Here is a 17,030-nt window from a genome sequence, read left to right on the forward strand (position 1 = left end):
CTCAAAGTTCAAAGTAAATTTATTATCCAAGTACTTATTCAGTTTGTCACTATATACGACCCCGAGATTCATTTTTCTTGCAGGCATACTCAGCAAATCTAGAGAATAGCAACTATAACAGGATCAATGAAAGATAAACCAGAGTGCAGAAGACAACAAACTGCAAATGCAAGTATGAGCAAACAGCAATAAATAATGAGAACATATCAAAATGATGCAAAGAGTCCTTGAAAGTGAGATCATTGGATCATGTGTACAATCGATTATACGCTAGGGTATGTTAGAGGCTACTAAGAATGCATATTTTTTGAATAGGGTGGATATTCATTTGATATACAAACCCCATTTCCAGAAAAGTTGGGATATTTTCCAAAATGCAATAAAAACAAAAATCTGTAATATGTTAATTCACATCAACCCTTATTTAACTGACAAAAGTACAAAGAAAAAATTTTCAACAGTTTTACTGACCAACATAATTGTAGTTTGTAAATATACACAATTTTAGAATTTGATGGCTGCAACACACTCAACAAAAGTTGGGACAGAGTTAAAATAAGATTGAAAAGTGCACAGAATATTCAAGTAACACCGGTTTGGAAGACTCCACATTAAGCAGGCTAATTGGTAGCAGGTGAGGAATCATGACTGGGTATAAAAGTAGCATCCATCAAAGGCCCAGTCTTTGCAAGCAAGGATGGGTCGTGGCTCACCCCTTTGTGCCAAAATTCGTGAGAGAATTGTTAGTCAGTCCAGAAGGAACATTTCTGAATGCAAGATTGCAGAGAATTTATGTCTTTCAACATCTACAGTACATAATATTGTGAAAAGATTCAGAGGATTCAGAGACATCTCAGTGCATAAAGGGCAAGGTCAGAAACCACTGTTGAATGCGTGTGATCTTCGAGCCCTCAGGCGGCATTGCCTAAGAAACCATCATGCTACCGTGACAATTATAGCCACCTGGGCTCGGGAGTACTTCGGAAAACTATTGTCACTCAACACAGTCCATCGCTGCATCCAGAAGTGCAACTTGAAACTGTATTACGCAAGGAGGAAGCCATACATCAACTCTATGCAGAAACGCCGCAGAGTTCTCTGGGCCTGAGCTCATCTCAGATGGACTGAAAGACTGTGGAACCGTCTGCTGTGGTCAGATGAGTCCACATTTCAGCTAGTTTTTGGAAAAAACGGGCGTCGAGTTCTCCGTGCCAAAGATGAAAACGACCATCCAGATTGTTATCAGCGAAAGGTGCAAAAGCCAGCATCTGTGATGGTATGGGGGTGCATCAGTGCCCACGGCATGGGTGAGTTGCATGTATGTGAAGAGTACCATTGACTCTGAGGCGTATATTAGGATTTTAGAGAGACATATGTTGCCATCAAGGCAACACCTCTTCCCGGGACGTCCATGCTTATTTCAGCAGGACAATGCCAGACCACATTCTGCACGGGCTACAACAGCGTGGCTTTGTAGACACAGAGTGTGTGTGCTTGACTGGCCTGCTGCCAGTCCAGATCTATCTCCTATTGAAAATGTATGGCGCATCATGAAGAGGAGAATCAGACAACGGAGACCACGGACTGTTGAGCAGCGGAAGTCTTATATCAAGCAAGAATGGACAAAATTTCCAATTGCAAATCTACTACAATTAGTATCCTCAGATTCAAAATGATTAAAAAGTGTTATTAAAAGGAAAGGGGATGTAACACAATGGTAAACATGCCTCTGTCCCACCTTTTGTTGAGTGTGTTGCAGCCATCATATTCTAAATTCGTGTATGTTTACAAAATACAATTAAGTTGGTCAGTAAAACTATTGAAAATATTTTCTTTGTACTTTTGTCAGTTAAATAAAGGTTCACGTGAATTAACATATCACAGATTTTTGTTTTTATTGCATTTTGGAAAATATCCCAACTTTTCTGGAAATGGGGTTTGTAGTTCCTATGTAAGTGGCCTGAGAAAACTAGATAAAGAATTTAGCAAATTCAAACTGCAGAAAATAAGCAAGTACAATAAATCTGTAGAGAAAAGTCACCAAAGATGTCCTTTTCTAATGACCTGAATGGAAATCTACCATAAACTGTAGCAGAACTCAAGCATGCTGCCCCTTCGGTATCCTCTGATATTCAATAAGGGTACGGTTGTTCTGGAATCTCCATTTGGCCTCCACAGCATTAGATTCTTCTGCAATCCGAATGTTATCAATTCATCTCAGTCACTAACAGTCACTAATTGGCAGAGGAAGGAAAGTTCACAATCCTCTCAGTGAAGAGTTATTTTTCATCTCAGAACCAAGCATCACATCAGCTGCCGTATGACTGTAATCCTGGACACTTCAGCACAAGAATCTATCAGCAACCACCCTAAAATCCCCTCAACGTTAATCCCAGCAATAACATCACATTTCATTCTTCAAAACTACAATAAAATTTAGACCAATTCTAATCAAGCTGCTTTCATAGGACTAGCCTCCTGCCTCCACAATCCAATTCGGTGAATCCCTTTTTGAACTATTTAAGATGAGTATATCCCTTCCTTAGGTAACTACTGTTGTATACGTTACTTCAACTGTGCAATTACCTCAATAATTAACATGGGATTTTTATCCAATAGCCCTCTGGCTTGACAACCTTTACAACCTGCTCTTTTTCCTACTGACTCAATTCTTTTCCTCCTGTCCAGTCGCTTCCCATTTACATCTGCAATAACTCTGATACCATCTACCACCTTGATAGTTTCTGGCGACCTGGTTCCAACCTGCTTACAAAAATCAAAAGATACAAATGCTGGATAACTGAAATAAAATCAGAACACAGAAGAAACACTCAGCAGAGCAAGCAGCATTTGTGGAAAGAGAAAATGAGTCAACGTTTTAGGTCAAATACCAGCTGAATGTTTCCAGACTTTTCTGTTTTGATTTAATCTTTAGTGTGATGTCCAGTGTGTGTACATTTCCATAACAAGATTGTCTGTGGGCATTTTGGTCTTTCTTGAACCAAGGATAAGTCTGTTCCTTTAGCCCACCACACGCAGTCCCGCGGCTGAATTCATTCTTGCCTTGAATGACTTTTCCTTCAACTGCTCACTTACTCGAAGTCAACAGCATTGCAATGGAACTTACATAGACCCAATGTTTGCCTGTCCCTTGTTGGGATATCTGAAACCATCTGTGTTTCAACTTTGCCCTTCCTTCAACTCTTTTTCTGGTATTTTGATGTTGTGCTGCTTCCTGCTCTCATACAAAAATATTATTGCATTCAAGATTTTTTAATATCATTTCCAGTACACAAGTATAAAGTAGAATGAAATAATTGTTAATCCAGATCCAATGCGGCAAGGAAAATATACCAAATACCCCAAGAGGATAAAAAGTACAATAAGTATTAACACATAAGATAGCTTATATACATAGATGGATTGTATGCCCATAAAGTGACGTTAGGCACAGGAGGGTCTGTACATAAGGGGACTCTGACAGGAAATGATAAAGTAGTAGTAGTGGGGGTGTTGAGGGGTGGGTTAGTAGGTGGAAGTGTTGATCAGCCTTACTGCTTGGGGAAATAACTGCTCCTTGAGTCTGGTGTTCCTGGCATGGATGCTATGTAGCCTCCTCCCAAATGGGAGTGAGACAAACAGTCCATGAGCAGGGTGGGTGGGATCCTTCATGATTTTACTGGCCCTTTTCAAGCACCTTTCTGTATATATGTCCTTGATAATGGATAGGCTGATGCTGGTGATGCGTTGTGCAGTTTTGACAACCCATTTTGGAGACTTTCCCTCTGCCACAGTGCAGTTTCCAAACCACATGGTGATGTCATATGTTAGGGAGTTCTCCTAGAGCATAGAACAGAGAAATTTACAGCACATTACAGGCCCTCTGGCCCACAATGTTGTGTCGACCATGTAACCCACTCTAGAGACTGCCTAGAATTTTCCCAGCACATAGCCCTCTATTTTTCTAATCTCCATGTACCTATCTAAGATGGTCTTAAAAGACCCAATTGTATCTAGACTTGCGTATGGATATACATACTCCAACTCCCTTCGGCCTCTTGAGAAAGTAGAGGCATTTGTGAGTTTTGCTGATAGTGTAGGATGTGTTCTGGGTCCATGAGAGGTTGTGCGAGATGTGTACTCCCAGGATTTTGAAGTACTCACAGTTTCCACTGCTGAAGGGTGTGAGTGGTGCGAGTTTTCCTGACATCCATAACCACCTCCTTTGTTGTTGAAATTGAGGAAGAGTTTACTTGCCGAGCACCAGACCTCAGGCTCTTACACCTCCTCTCTGTAAGCCATCTCATCATTGTTGGTGATTAGACCACCACTGTCATGTCATTAGCAGATGACAATGTGATTACTCGAGTGCTTGGCCACGCAGTTATGTGTGAGCAGAGCGTACAGCAATGGGCTCAACCCACTGTCCTGGGAGACACCCATGTTGAGGATGATGAGGAGGGAGCAGTGGTTGTGCATCCTGACTATCTGATGTCTGCTGGTTAAAATGTCCGACACCAGTTGCACAGTAGTGTATTTAGATCAAGGAGCAGGTATTGGTTCACCAAGGTTTGTGGACACTATTGTTGAATGACAAAATGAACTCCAGAATCAGCATTCTAACATAAGTGTCCTTGCATTCCAGGTGTGTCAGGGCCAAGTGCGTGACAGGTGCTTTGGCAACTGTCGTACATTGATGCTGTCAGTAAGTATTTGCTGCACATTACCACTCTGCTCTCATTTTCACACGGTCCATCTCATAATCTTCACTCCTTTATTTTTTGATTTCTTCGTGTCCACTTACTGAGATGGGATAGCTACCAACATTCATTGTATCCACCTGATTCCCACAGCTACTTGGACGGCATCTACTTCCTCTAATCATCCTGCAAGGATTCCATCCATTTTTCCCAATTCATCTGTCTCTGTTGGTCCATGTATACTCATGTCCATTCCATTTGGTCTTCCCTATTATCCATCACCCCAAAAATTATCAAAGAGTCCGTGTCTGATGGCTTGAGTGGAGGACTGAGATAAGCTCATAGGAAACTATAGGAGGGTTTGGACATATGGTTGCTCAAGCCTCCTCTGCAATTCAATAAGAACATTCCTGATCTACAGAAATTCAACCTCCCCGTCATAACATTTTATTTTCTTGCAACCTAGATTTCAGTAGATCTCAGTCACGATTATTAACCAAAGATAACCGTTTATCAGTTATGAGAAATGAAGCTTCACATCTCTCTCAGTGAAAGACTCTCCTTGTTTCTATTTAAGTAGCACATCACCTCTGATAAATTGGTTTATTATTGTCACGTATAGAAGTACAGTGAAAAACTTGTCATACATAGTTCATGCAGATCAATACATTACAACATTGTATTGAGCTAGAGCAAAGGAAAACAATAACAGAATGTGGAATAAAATGTTACAGAGAAAGTGCTCTGCCAAAAGACAATAAGGTGCAAGGCCATAATGAGGTAGATTGATGATGAATACACCCTTTTTGATTGCGAACCCCTCAGAAAGGGTGATGAATACATGACTGAAAGTGTTATATTTGATTGCACACCGCAGATGGGATATGGTAGATGATTTTGCAGTGCAATTAGATGTTGGTAGTTATGCTGTTGTGGGCACTGCTGAGTCATGTCTGAAAGAAGAACATAGTTGGGAGCTTAATATCCAAGAATATATATTGTATCAAAATGATAGACAGATATGCAGAGGGAGTGAGGAGGGTCTCAATAAATGACAGAAAGGATTTTTGTATTGCCTGGTAATTGAGATAACAGTATCAGAAATTTACACTCAGTATCTGAATGTAATTCTTGTCAAAAGCTGAATGAGAGATAATGGTTTATTGTAACTCATGTCCATATTTAAAGATGAAAACATCCTTTGGGGCTTACTTGAGCAGGTTTTCTTGTCCTCATTTAGTTCATAACCTGGAAAGCAACTGCAGTAATAGTCTGTTCCAGCAGGCACACAGCGTTGTTCACAGTCATGGTTTCCCGATTCGCACTTATCCTCTCCTGAAAGTTCACATTTAATTAAGTGCATTTTATCCATAATGATGTGGACAAACATTAACTTATAAAGTCTTTGAAATCTTTCTAAATCTAAACGTTGGCTGCATATCAGATTTCATTAATGATATTTTATGAGATTATATGAGTCAGCCTGCAGTCAGTGCTCAGAGAATGGGCCTAAATTTCTCACCATCATTAACTGGCTGCATTAAGAATCAAATGTCATTGTAAGATGTGAGTTTTATCAGGCTCTCCACCTCCCTGTTCTTTCATTACTCTCTCTGATGAAATTTTTGTTTACTGGTCCTATGGTTACACTTTCATTGCTGATGATTTTGTAACTTCATGTATTATTAACAAAAAGACACAAACAAAAACTGATCAAACCAATTTCACTTTTTTTATGGTCAAATGAAAGGTACACTTTAACAATTTTTATCTTTCTTATTGACAACTGATCCTTAAAAAATGGTTTGTGCGTGATCTGTTTTCTATATTTAAGTAAAAGTAAATGTGATGCCTCCTCCTTCATGATGTTTCTCCCTGCTGGAAGTTCAGAGAACCTACAGAAAACTATTAAAAGATTTCCTTCTTTGGATAATCCATTCAACATCTGTATAGTTGGCCATCCATCAACAACTGGGGCAACTTGCACAGCACAAGAACACACAACAGGCAAGATTTTGCCAGAAGCTATATAGAAAAGAAAGGATGCATCATGATAAATTTTCATAAGGGTTTAGTCAATATTCATGCAAATACCACCTGCAACATACTACAGGCGGGGAGAAGGGTTGCTTTCCTAGAAAATGGTCCAGGTGTCAAAAAATGTGAGTTGAAGAAAAATGTTTGTACTGACTTATTTACTTACTTTCCCACATAAGTTCCATGAGAGTAAATTTTGTCTTCATCACATATTTTTAGCTTGTAATTTGTGAATTCTGTAAGGAGGAATTCCCTTTACTGAAATGGCCATAACTAGAATAGCCTATATGACCTTGAAGGCAGCATGGCATGACAAACCCCTACTTCTAAGTGACTTACTTGAGCAGGTTTTCTGATCCCCATTCAGTATAAAACCTTGGCGGCAGCTACAATAATAGCCTGTTGTAGTGTTCACACAGATTTGCTCACAGTCATGATTTCCAGCAGCACAATGATTGACTCCTAAAACAATGAAACAAACTGAGTGCATCTTTCCCATGAAAATTGGTGAATAAAGTTAAACAAAATTCATTGCTGTATCTTGAGAGTGGAAATAGTCATAAATAAAATGTAATTCTAAGTGGTCCATAAGATAAGTTAATAAAATCTGGTATGAGGGTAACTTGAGCAAAGATCAAGTTGTTGTCTCTAGGTTGTGGTGGTTACTTGCTAAGACAATTTATAGACCATGAGGGAATAATTATGAAGTTTGTACCAAAGCCTCATGGAGAACATTCAGTCTGGTTGCATTCTCACTGTTTGGTGTAGACAGGCCACTTCACAGGATCAGAAAAAGCTGCAGAGAGTTGTAAACCCAATCAACTCTGTCCTGGGCACCATCAAGGACATTCTCAAAAAGGCGGAATCTATCATTAAGGACACCTACCAATCATGACACGCTTTCTTCTCATTACTACCAGCAGAGAGGAGGTACAGAACCATTAGACACACACCCAACATTTTAGGAACAGCTTCTTCCACTCTGCCATCAGACTTCTGAATGGACAATGAACCAAGCTCACTATTTCTGCACTAATTTATTTTTGTATTTATTGTTGTAATGTATGGTACATTTTATGTATTGCTCTGTACTGTTGCAGCAAAACAAGAAATTTCATACATACAGGACTGTGCAACAGTGTACAGCTGGGTGCCAATGTCTTTTGCATCATACTGTACTGCTGCTGCACAAAAAAACACATCCCATGACATTTGTGAGTGATGATAAAACTAATTCTGATACGGGTCTATTGTGGACGGAGTGGGAAAGGGACAGGGGGAGGGTAATCATGGTTAGCAAAAGGAGAAGGGGAAAGAAAGGACATGAGAAGCACCAGAAAGACATTCTATAATGATCAATAAACCAATTGTTTGGAATCAAATGACCTTGCCTGGTGTCTCAGGGCTGGGTGTGTCTGCACCCATATTACCCCCTGCCCCTGGCACTCCTTCTCTGCCACCTGTCCCACAGCCCTCTTGTGGCATTCCACCCTCACCATTCCCAACATCCTTTGCTCCCACTCAGGTGGTTGAAGAAGTTTGGTATTGGCCCCCGAATCCTAAGAAATTTCCATACTGCCTGGTATGGGAACCGTACCTCCCTTATTCACAGGCTCTGCAGAGAGTGGTGCGGGCAGCCCAGCACATCTGTAGATGTGAACCTCCCACAATTCAGGACATTTACAAAGACAGGTGTGTAAAAAGGGCCCAAAGGATCATTGAGGGCCCCAGTCACCTCAACCACAAACTATCCCAGCTGCCACCATCCAGGAAATGGCACTGCAGCATAAAAGCCAGGACCAACAGGCTCTGGGACAACTTCTTCCACCAGGCCAGCAGGCTCTATTGTATGCTATATTGACTGTCCTGTTGTACATACTATTTATTACAAATTACTATAAATTGCACATTTAGACAGAGATGTAACACAAAGATTTTTACTCTTCATGTATATGAAGGATGTAAGAAATAAAGGCAATTCAAATTCAAATTTACAAACTCACCTTCCGCTCCACGTTGACAAGTAGGGTAATGTGCAGAAGTCTTAGGCACCCTAATGTGCCTAAGACTTTTGCAGAGTACTGCATTTGGGTGATAATAAACCTGATTCTGATTCCTTTTCCTCCCCATTCAAGACATTACTTCAAACCTACTTTTTGGCCATAATTTTGGTCTTCTGTTGTGCTGGTTTGGATGCTGCTGTCTAATCCTGCTTATCCTGAATAGAGCCATTGGCATTTCACCATTTCAGCAGCTGTCAGAATATGAATGATGCATCAAATACTGAAATCCTGGCCTTTCAGAGAGATTCAATGTTCTAAATCTCTCAGTTTACCATTGAACCACACACTGAATGCAGTGGTGGAGCCCAGTGTTTCTGAGATTGCCCACTGGTACATGGAGCTTAGAAAAATAAAGGGCTGTGGGTACCCCAGGTAATATCTAAAGTAAGTACATGTTTGGCACAGCATTGTGGGCCAAAGGGCCTGCATCGTACTGTAGTTTTTCTATGTTTCTATGTTATTTTCTTTGGTGGGAAAAAATTAAAATGACCTCTGAGATGTTATACCATATCCATTCCACATAGATTCTGAGTCGCCAGTGATTTGGGGGTCAATGGTGATTGCAGGACAATGGGTTGGTGTGGGAAGGTGCAGTTTGCTGGGAGGCTGGACAGTGAGTAGAATGTGGTATTGAGTATGGCTGCTGGGTGAAGTAATTCAACGTAAAGATGCAAAGTTAGACAGATCATTAATCATGACTGCATGAGACTTATCAAAGGTTGTTGCATAACATAGCTGTGGAGCACCCAGGGTCATACTACCATGTTAAAAATAAATATATTATATGAAAGCAAATTAAGTGTGGATGTTACATTAAGAAGCAAGCTTCACATTAGCCCAAGTTGCACTGACTGACAACTAGCTATTCCAAAGCATATCTTCATGGTTAAATGAGCACAGAAGAAAAAAGTTCATAAAACCAAAGTCATTCTTATGGCATGAATAGAAGAATGGGATTTGCTGTATTTCCTATATTCATGTGAAAACTTAATACTCTATATTTCTTGATTTTTCCACATGTTGGAGCAAATAACACAAGAGGTATCAAAAATCATGTTCCCTCTCAGGGCAATCCATTCAACATCTGCTTAGCTTATAACCTTCAGGAAATGGGGCAACTTGCAATAATATGAACTCACAGTATAAGAATAAAGTGTAGATAACCTTGCCAAAAAAACATATAAGTAGGAAAGAATGTATGACGATTAATTTTTGTATCATAAGGACAAAGTCAATGCTCAAGCTCATATGGGTTACAGAACGTCATGATATAGTGATAAGTAGCTTACTTGAGCATGTTTTCAGGTCCTCGTTTAGTGTAAAACCTGAACGGCATTTGCAATAATAACCCGTTGTTGTGTTTACACAGATTTGCTCGCAATCATGGTTTCCAGCAGCACAATTATCCACTCCTGGAAGAATTTCATTAAATTGAACATATTTTATTCATGAAAAAAGAACTATACTTGTAACTTGTTGATGACAAAATAAATCTATCACATCCCAAATGATATTAATGTTATTAAAGTAAGCAAAAAAAGCATTTTGCATTCTAAGAAAGACACAAATAAAATGCTGAAGGAACACATCAATTCAGACAGCACCTGTAGAGGGAAATAGCAGGTCGATATTTTGGACCAAGACCTTTCATCAGGACTGGAAAGAAGAAGAAAGAAGCCAGAATAAGAAAGTGGGTAAAGGGAAACAGTACAAGCCGGCAGATGATGGGTTAGGCCAGTTGAGGGGGAAGGTGGATGGGTGGGGAAGGGGGATGAATGTGCAAGAGGTAAACGACTGAAGAAGTAGGAATCTAATAGGAGAGGACTCCAATGACAAACAAGAGAAAATCTGCAGATGTTGGAAATCCAAGCAACACACACAAAATGCTGGAGGAACTCAGCAGGCCTGGCAGCATCTAGGAAAAGAGTACAGTTGATGTTTCAGGCCGAGACCCTTCAGCAGGACAGGACTTTTTCTAGATGTCGCCTGACCTGCTGAGTTCCTCCAGCATTGTATGTGTGTTAATAGGAGAGGACAGTGGTTCATAGAAAAAGGAAACCAAGAAGCGAACCGAAGGAACTTGAGGAGAAGAGAAGAGGTGACGTTATAACTCGGTATAACCAGAACACCAATCATGTGTTGGAGAGCAGGGGAGGTTCAAGCATAAAAGGGAGACACTACCTAGCGGAGTGGTCATCAAAGGAGTAGTCTGAGTCAGAGTGGTAGGGCTTTGGTTCATTCGGGCATCGGCGAGGTAAGTGGACTTCGTTATTTTTTCCTTGCATTTTTTTTTGAGGAATAGAGAACATGTCTGTAGGATTAGTGCCTTGCTCTGGGTTTCAGTTGTGGGAATCCTGGGAATCTTCCAGTCTTCCAGATGGCCACATCTGTGCCAGGTGCACCGAGATGCAGCTCCTGAGAGACCGTGTTAGGGAATTGGAGCTGCGGCTTGATGACCTACAACTTATTAGAGAAAGTGAGCTGGAGATAGATAGGAGCTACAGGGAGTTAGTCACCCCGAAACTACAGGAGTTAGATAAGTGGGTGACTGTCAGGGAAGAGAAGGGAAGAGCTCAGATAGTGGCGAGCACTCTTGTGGCCATTCCCCTCAGTAATCATTATCTTGTTTTGGATGCTGTTGAGTGGGATGACGTGACAGAGGATGACCACAGCGATTGGGTCTCTGGCACTGAGCCTGGTTCCGTGGTGCAGAAGGGAAAGAGGAAAATGAGGAATGCGGTAGTCATAGGGGATTCCATAGTGAGGGGAACAGACAGGAGGTTCTGTCAGCCTGATAGAGAGACCTGCATGGTGTGTTGCCTCCCATTTGCCAGGGTGTGGGATGTCTTGGATCAGGTGCAGAGTATTCTGAAGGGAGAGGGTGAACAGCCAGAAGTTTTGGTACACGTTTGTACCGATGACATAGGTAGAGGAAGGAATTCAGGGAGTTGGGTAGGAAGCTGAAAAGCAGGACCTCCAAGGTAGTAACCTCAGGATTTCTGCCTGTGCCATGTGCTAATGAGTGCAAGAATAGCATCACCAGGCATATTAATGCGTGGCTGAGAGACTGGTGTAGGGGGCAGGGCTTCAGATTCCTGGATCATTGGGGCATCTTCTGGACAGGTTACACCTGAACCCAAAGGGGTCCAATATCCAAGCAGGCAGGTTTAATAGAGCTGTTAGGGAGGCTTAAACTAATTTGGCAGGGGGGTGGGAACCAAAGTGTTGGGGCTGACAAAGGGGAAAAAGAAATAAATCAAAGATAGCGTGCAACAGAGATGATAGAAAGGACAGGCAGGAGATGAGGCATAATCACAGCCAGTGACATGAGTTACAGGGCAACAGAGGCGTGGCGCAGTTAAAACAGAAAGCAACAAATACTGGACTGAAAGTGTAATATTTGAATGCACGCAGCATAAGAAATAAAATGGACGATCTTGAAATTCAGCTGCAGATTGGCACGTATGACGTGGCCATCTCCGAAACTTGCCTAAAGGATGGCTGCCATTGGGAGCTTAACATCCAAGGATATATGGTGTATTGGAAAGATAGGTTAGTAGGCAGAGGGGGTGGTGTGGACCTGTGTATAAGAAATAACATTACATCATTAGAAAGGGATGACATATGATCGGAAGGTATAGAGTCTCTATGGGTTGAGTTAAGAAATGGCAAGAGTAAAAGGACCCTCATGGCAGTTGTATACAGGCTTCCAAACAGCAGCTGGGATGTGGATTACAAATTACAGCAGGAGATAGAAAAGGCATGTCAGAAAGGCAATGTCATGATAATCGTTGGGGATTTTAACATGGAAGTGGATTGGGAAAACCAGGCTGTACTGGACCAAGAGAGAGAATTTGTAGAATGTCTAAGGGATGGATTTTTAGAACAGCTCGATGTTCAGCCCACTACGGGATCGGCTGCGCTGGATTGGGTGTTGTAAAATGATCCAGAAGTAATAAGAGAGCTTAAGGTTAAGGAACCCTTAGGAAACAGTGATCACAATATGATCGAGTTCACTTTGAAATTTGAGAAGGAGAAACTAAGTTTCAATGTGTCAGTATTTCAGTGGAATAAAGGAAATTACAATGACATGAGAGGGGAACTGGCCAGGGTTGACTGGAAAGGGACACTAGCAGGAAGGACAGCAGAGCAGCAATGGCTGGAGTTCCTACGAAAAATGGGGAAGTGCAAGACAAATATGTTCCAAATAGGAAGAAATTTTCAAATGGAAGAAGGACACTACCGTGGCTGACAAGTGAAATCAGAGCCAAAGTAAAAGCAAAAGAGAGGGCATACAAGGAAGCCAAAGCTAGTTCGAAGATAGGGGATTGGAAAGCTTTTAAAAACTTGGAAAAGCAAACTAAGAAGGTCATTAGGAAGGAAAAGGTGAATTACGAAAGGAAGCTGGCAACTAACCTCAAAGAAGATACTAAAAGCTTTATTAAGTATATAAAGGGTAAAAGAGAGTTGAGGGTAGATGTAGGACCAATAGAAATTGACGCTGGAGATATTGTATTGAGAAACGCAGAGATGGCAGAGGAACTGAATGTGTATTTTGCATCAGTCTTCACAGTGGAAACCATCTGCAGTAAACTGGACATTCAAGACAGTCAGGGAAGTGAAGTATATGAGTGAAAATTACGACTGAGCAGGTGCTCGGGAAGGTTAATGGTCTGAGGGTGGATAAGTCTCCTGGGCCTGATGGAATGCACCCTCGGGTTCTGAGGGAAGTAGCTGGAGAGATTGCGGAGGCATTAACAATGATCTTTCAAGAATCGATAGATTCTGGCATTGTACCAGATGACTGGAAAATTGTAAATGACACTCCAGTATTTAAGAAGGGTGGGAGGCAGCAGAAAGGAAACTATAGACCAGTTAGCCTGACATCAGTGGTTGGGAAGTTTTTGGAATCGATTGCTGGGATGAGATTACGGAATACCTGGAGGCACATGACAAGATAGGCCAAAGCCAGTGTGGTTTCCTGAAAGGAAATTCCTGCCTGACAAACCTACTGCAATTTTTTGAGGAAATTACAAGCAGGGTAGACAAAGGAGATGCAGTAGATGTGGTGTACTTAGATTTTCAAAAGGCCTTTGACAAGGTGCTGCACATGAGGCTGCTTAGCAAGATAAGAACCCATGGAATTACAGGGGAATAACTATCATTAGTGGAGCATTGGCTGATTGGCAGAAAACAGAGAGTGGGAATAAAAGGATCCTATTCTGGCTGGCTGCCGGTTACCAGTGGAGTTCCACAGAGGTCGGTGTTGGGACCGATGCTTTTTGCGATGTATCTCAATGATTTGGACTATGGGATTAATGGATTTGCGGCTAAATTTGCCAATGATACAAAGATAGGTGGAGGAGCAGGTAGTGTTGAGGAAACAGAGAGCATGTGGAGAGAATTACATAGTTCAGGGGATTAGGCAAAGAAGTGGCAAATGAAATACCATGTTGGAAAGTGTATGGTCATGCACTGTGGTGGAAGAAATAAATGGGTAGACTATTATTTAGATGGGGAGAGAATTCAAAATGCAGAGATGTAAAGGGAGATGTAAAGTCCTTGTGTAGGATACCCTAAACATTAACCTCCAGTTTGAGTCAGTTGTGAAGAAGGCAAATGCAATGTTGGCATTCATTTCTAGAGGTATAGAATATAAGAGCAGGGATGTGATGTTAAGGCTCTGAAAGGCACTTGTGAGACAACACTTATTTTAGAAAGGATATACTGACATGAGAGAAGGTTCAGAGAAGATTCACGAGAATGATTGCAGGAATGGAAGGGCTATCATATGAGGAATGCCTGGCAGCTCTTGGGCTGTATTCCCTGGAGTTCAGGAGAATGGGGGGGGGGGGGGAAATATCATAGAAGCATTCCAAATGTTAAAAGGTCTGAATTACTTCCCGTGGTAGGGGAGTCTAGGACAAGAGGGCATGACTTCAGGATCGAAGGACGTCCATTTAGAACAGAGATGCGGAAAAATTGTTTTAGTCAGAGGGTGGTAAGTCTGTGGAATTTGTTGCCACGAGTGGCTGTGGAGGCCAAGCCATTGGGTGCATTTAAGGCAGCGATAGATAGGTTCTTGATTAGCCAGGGCATCAAAGGGTATGGGGAGAAGGCTGGGGAGTGGGAAGACTGGAAGAATTGCATCAGCCCATGATTGAATGGCAGGGCAGACTCGATGGGCCAAATGACCCACTCTGCTCCTATATCTTATGGTCTTATGGTCTTAACTAGAATGAGGCATAAAAAGAGAGAGAAGGAGGGAGAGGGGAGAAATGACCTGCAGTTAGAGAAACTGTGTTAGGGAACTGGAGCTGCAGTTAGATGACTTTCAGCTTGTCAGGGAAAGTGAGGAGGTTATAGACAGGAGCTACAAGGAGGTAGCCACCCCAAGGCTACTGGAGACAGATAAATGGGTGACTGAGAAGAGAGGGAAGGGAAAACATCAGATAGTGGAGAGCACCCCTCTGCTGTCCCCCTCAACAATATGCACTCCATTTTGAATACTGTTGGGGGACGACCTACCTGGGGGAAGAAACAGTGGCCGTGCCTCTGGCATTGAGACTAGCCCTGCGGCTCAGAAGAATAGGGAACTGAAGAGGAAGACAGCAGTGATAGGGGACTCTATAGTTAGGGGAACAGATAAGCGATTCTGTAGACGCAAAAAAGAAACACAGATGGTAGTTTGCCTCTCAGGTGCCAGCGTCTGCGAGTTTTCTGCACACATCCACAATATCCTGAAAAGGGAGAATGAGCAGCCAGAAGTTGTGGTACATATTGGAACCAACGACATAGGTAGAAGAAGAGAGGAGGCCCTGAAAACAGAATACAGGGAGTTAGGAAGGACAGCGAGAAGCAGGACCTCAAGGGTAGTCATATCAGGATTGCTGCCTGTGCCACGTGTCAGTGAGGATAGGAATAAAATGAGGTGGCAGATAAAGAATTGGAGCAGGGGGCAGGGATTCAGATTTCTGGATCATTGTGACCTCTTCTGGGGCAAGTGTGACTTGTACAAAAGGAATGTGTTACACTTGAATCTGTGGGGGACCAGTATTCTTGCAGGCAGGTTTGCTAGAGTTGTTTTGAGTGGTTTAAACTAATATGGCAGGGGGATGGGGACCAGTATGATAGAGCTGAGGATGAGTCAGCAGGTTTACAAGTAGATGATGGGTGTGATATGAATGTAAGGAAGGACAAGCCAAGGATTAGGTACACATGCAGACAGTGCAAAGAGTTAGTGTTTATAAAAAGTAGTCACCTGTTTGGAACTTTTCAAGTTTTATTGTTTTACATCATTGAATCACAATGGATTTAATTTGACTTTTTTTTGACATTGATCAACAGAAAAAGACTCCTTCATGTTAAAGTGAAAACAGATCTATATAAAGAGATCTACATTAATTACAAATATAAAACAGAAAATAATTGATTGCATTAGTATTCACCCCTTTCAAGTCAGTATTTGGGAGCAATTACAGCCTTTAGTCTGTGTGGATAGGTCTCTATCAGCTTTGCACATCTGGACACTGCAATTTTTCCCCATTATTCTTTACAAAACTGCTCAAGCTCTGTCAAGTTGCATGGGGATCATGAGTGAAAAGCCGTTTTCAAGTCAAGCCACAAATTTTCAACTGGGTTGAGATCTGGACTCTGACTTGTCCTCTCCAGGACAATAACTTTGTTGCTTTTAAGCCATTCCTGTATAGCTTTGGCTTTATGCTTAGGGTCATTGTCTTGCTGGAAAACAAATCTTCTCCCAAGTCGCAGTACTCTTGCAGACTGCATCAGGTTTTCCTCCAGGATTTCCCTGTATTTTGTTGAATTCATTTTACCCTCTACCTTCACAAGCCTCCCAGGGCCTGCTGCAGTGAAGCATCCCCACAGCATGATGCAGCCACCAACATGCTTCATGACAGGAATAGTGTGTTTTTGATGATGTGCGATGTTTGGCTTATGCCAAACATAGCATTTAGTCTGATGGCCAAAAAGCTCAATTTTGGTTTCATCAGACCATAGAACCTTCTTCCAGCCGACTTCAGAGACTTGCATAGACCTTCTGCCAAACTCTAACCATGATTTCATTTGAGATTTTTTTAACAGTGCTTTCTCTTTCTCATTCTCCCATAAAGCTATGACTGGTGAAGCACCCAGTTAACAGTTGTTGTATGCACAGTCTCTCCCATCTCAGTCACTGGTGCTTGTAACTCCTCCAGAGTTGTCAAAGGTC

At 41.8% G+C, this 17,030-nt stretch overlaps 1 protein-coding gene across 1 annotated transcript in view; it reads right to left on the minus strand.

The window, feature by feature from the left end:
• LOC134357193 (matrilin-3-like) overlaps positions 1-17,030 on the minus strand; it is a 50,770-nt gene that overhangs the window by 18,559 nt on the left and 15,181 nt on the right. Inside the window, exons 4-6 of the mRNA XM_063068466.1 lie at positions 10,090-10,212; positions 7,077-7,199; positions 5,913-6,035 (exon numbers count right to left, since the gene is read on the minus strand). Coding sequence (XP_062924536.1) covers positions 5,913-6,035; positions 7,077-7,199; positions 10,090-10,212 — 369 coding nt within the window. The remainder of the gene's footprint in view (positions 1-5,912; positions 6,036-7,076; positions 7,200-10,089; positions 10,213-17,030) is intronic.

The sequence above is a fragment of the Mobula hypostoma genome, chromosome 2 (genome assembly GCF_963921235.1).
Source record: "Mobula hypostoma chromosome 2, sMobHyp1.1, whole genome shotgun sequence".
NCBI lineage: Eukaryota > Metazoa > Chordata > Chondrichthyes > Myliobatiformes > Myliobatidae > Mobula > Mobula hypostoma.